A 3,386-nucleotide genomic window follows, 5' to 3' on the forward strand; every position below is an offset into this window, starting at 1 on the left:
TTGAAGATAAATTTTGAAATGTATATCCGCGATTAGCTGACGATAATATACGAATTCTAAAGACACAGTAAAGTGGCATTGTCCTATTCCAGGGAGCATTAGGCCCTGTCAGTCAGCATGTAAACGTCACTCTATGGATTTAAATATTTTGACTAGATTTGTTCCAACTAGGTCTAGTTTCTCGTATCAACAAAACGTTCAAGTAACTTTGTGTCAAAGAAAAACTCCTAAAACATAACATGTCACTGAAAAGCAAACTAAGAAAATATAAGATCTAAGATAGCACTATATCTTAGACGTATAAATGGTTTTTAGTATCAACAACACGTTAAACAGTCCTACAATAAAACACGAAGCCGATATATTGAATGGCTGGAGATTCAAGTCCATTGTTGAAATTGAAGAAAATTGGCCCTTTGATTTGCCGACTTCTGCCATTGACGAAATAAATAAACAAAAGTAAGAAAAGAGTTTTATTAAATACATAAAGTAAATAAATAAATTTCATAGGTCATATATGATATTTAACAAATATCTTAAGAACATACTGATTAATAAATAAACAATTATAAAAATATTCTCTTTAGTATACAATTTTGTTATATAACTTCTGAGTAAAAACTGTTAAATATAAATAATTCAAATTTGAATGACAGTAAATGTGCAATAATAATACGATGAAAAAAAGAGAACACTTAACCCAATCGTTCAACTTTCAGCCAAATTAAAACACTTTAAGTTCTTATTTTACATAAAATTACTAATTTCCTAATTATAAACAAATATCACCCCAAAAAAGGTCTAATTTTACAACTTCATTTTCATTTATTATATATTATATTTTATTATAATATTAATTCATGAACAAAACGAGTTTTCCATATTTTACAAGATACCATGATGTATTAACAATACTTATACGTTCTAGGTGATTACTATAACATATTGATTTTTAATTCTTATTGCAGTGTTCATACTACAGGCGGATGCAACGAAGAGGACAAGACTTCAAAATACAGAGACGACACAAATTGCCGTAATATTAACACAATAAAATTAAAGAAGACAAAATCAAAGAAAATTTTAAATGCACCACATGCGTTCGAGTGTAATGAGTGTCAAAAAAAATTTACCGCCAAAAGTCAAGTTGTCCTTCATTTTGCAAAATCAAGTACATGTGGTTCCAACGTGAAGCATTCAAATCGAAAAAGAACAGGTAAAAACTCAAACAGCAGTAATGTGAATACTAGAAACGACATAAACCGTTTTTGTTGTGACGTCTGTTTAAAATATTTCTCATATAGATCTCAATTAGTATGGCATGGTCGCGTGCATACAGGGGAAACACCTTTCAAATGTAGAGTCTGTGCGAAATCATTCACCCGAAACACTAACCTCAAGATTCATGAGCGCGTACATACTGGCGAGAAGCCCTTCAAATGTACAGTTTGCAATAAAACATTTAGCCAAAACAACAACCTCAAGAGACATGAACTTGTGCATAAAGGAAAAAACCGTTTCAAATGTAGAGCCTGTGCAAAATCTTTCTCCACAAACGGAAACCTCAAGACACAAGAGCGCGTACATACAGAAGAAAACCCTTTCAAATGTTGTTTCTGCAAAAAAAGTTTTAGCCAAATGTCTACTCTCAAGTCACACGAGCCCATTAACACCGGAGAGGCACTGTACAAGTGTAGCGTCTGCGAAAAAATTTATTACAATTTCGCCCACATGAAAATACACGAGCGTGTTCACACAGGTGAAAAGCCTTAAAATGTCAAGTGTGTAAAAAATACTTAAAACATAAACGTTCTTTCTTATCACGTCAAGCAAAATTTCATAAATAATAATTCATCGTTTATGTTAATATTTTTCACTCACAAAATTTAATTTCGATCAAGTATTCTATTTTTGTTTTGCCAACTATTATTTAGCAAGTTATTATCACCGTTTAACTGAACTTAGTAATGTTTTTTAATTTTATTTTCCATTTTATTTATAGTTTTCTTAAAAAATTATAAAATTAATTTTACACGCGTTTGATAGGTAAATTAATTTGTTTTTATATTACAATTATTTAGATTAGTGGTTAACTCTTGTAAACATTATGCGATTATACAACTTCTTTCTTCTTCCTCAACTTATCGGCCCATTAAGTGCCATCGCTGCCATCACAAAACCTCTCCATTTCTCTCTATCGTATGCGTCGTCAAAAGATGACTCTTCTTCTATGTTTTTGATATCTTGAGCTATAACATCCACCCATCGGGTCCTTGGTCTTCCTAATGGACGTTTTTTATTTATTTTGTTAACTAAGACTTCTTTTATTACTTGTCCATCCGCTCTCCAAACATGGCCGAACCATTCTAGTCGTTTGCTTTTTATATATGAAATAATATTTGGCCTGTTATATAACTCCTGTAGTTCTTGATTTTTCCTTCTTTCGTAAGTTTGTGTTTCTGCATTGAATTTCGGGCCGTATAAATTTCTCAGTACTTTTCTTTCGAAGGTCATTAGCCGTCTGCTGTCTCCTTTGGTCAGTGACCATGTTTCACTCGCGTATGTGATTATTGGTCGTAGATAGCTATGATACAGTAGTGTCTTTGAGTTATGTGACAGTAGTTTTGATTTAAGGAGTCTCCTTATGCTATAGTAGCATCGATTGCCGCATGCTATTCGATCATTGATTTCTTCATGCATGTCGTTGTTGCTATTTATGTTAACACCTAGGTACTTAAATACCTCCACTTTCTTGAAACTATAGTCATCTACTGTTATGTGGTCTATGTTTGGACTTCTTCTTGTTACCATTAGGTATTTCGTCTTTTCCTCATTTACACACAACCCCAATGGTTTTACTTGCTTTCAAGAGTTTGGACGCAGTATTTATGACTTCATCTCTAGTTTCTCCCATTACTACAATGTCATCTGCGTATGCCAATATTACTCGTTCCCCACATATTTCCATTTTTCGACCGTCCCATACTTCTCTAATTGCTTTTTCTAATGCTAGATTAAACAAGGTGGGTGATAGAGCATCACCTTGTCTGAGGCCTGATTTTACCTCAAAGGTTTCAGACATTTCTTGCAGGAAACGAACTCTGCACACAGTTCCATTGTTACATCCTTTTATAAGACTTACGTACTTTTTAGGAATGCCTAGTACTTTCAGTGCGATTATACAACTATGCTCGTGAAACTACTTATAATTAACCTATGTATTCAGAACCGCACAACTTAATGATTAATTTAATTTGAGGATTCTCTGAATTTGAAATAATCTAAGGAACTTTGGGTTAAAATTGAGGATATTTACCATGAAGATCACCATGTTCAAATTTTATATGAAATAGTATAATTGTACCAGCTGTTTGAAACCACCACTG

At 32.8% G+C, this 3,386-nt stretch overlaps 1 protein-coding gene across 1 annotated transcript; it reads left to right on the plus strand.

Moving 5' to 3' along the window:
* The first annotated feature begins 304 nt into the window (after positions 1-304).
* Positions 305-1,821, plus strand: LOC126843881 (zinc finger protein 239-like). The gene is made up of 2 exons (XM_050581675.1): positions 305-459; positions 969-1,821. The coding sequence occupies exons 1-2, from the start codon at positions 305-307 to the stop codon at positions 1,771-1,773; spliced, it is 960 nt and encodes a 319-aa protein (XP_050437632.1). The 3' UTR covers positions 1,774-1,821.
* The last annotated feature ends 1,565 nt before the right edge of the window (positions 1,822-3,386 follow it).

Source organism: Adelges cooleyi, unplaced genomic scaffold (assembly GCF_023614345.1).
Source record: "Adelges cooleyi isolate 19-005CV unplaced genomic scaffold, UGA_ACOO_1.1 ACOO_flye_CR_arks_rails_tigmint_CR_PRNA_575, whole genome shotgun sequence".
NCBI lineage: Eukaryota > Metazoa > Arthropoda > Insecta > Hemiptera > Adelgidae > Adelges > Adelges cooleyi.

What these genes read in the sequence shown, in the direction of transcription:
- LOC126843881 (XM_050581675.1), top strand. Translation starts at nt 305, where the DNA reads ATGGTTTTTAGTATCAACAACACGTTAAACAGTCCTACAATAAAACAC. An exon ending in GACGAAATAAATAAACAAAA is followed by an intron (nt 460 to 968) that starts GTAAGAAAAGAG and finishes TTCTTATTGCAG; the next exon opens with TGTTCATACTACAGGCGGAT.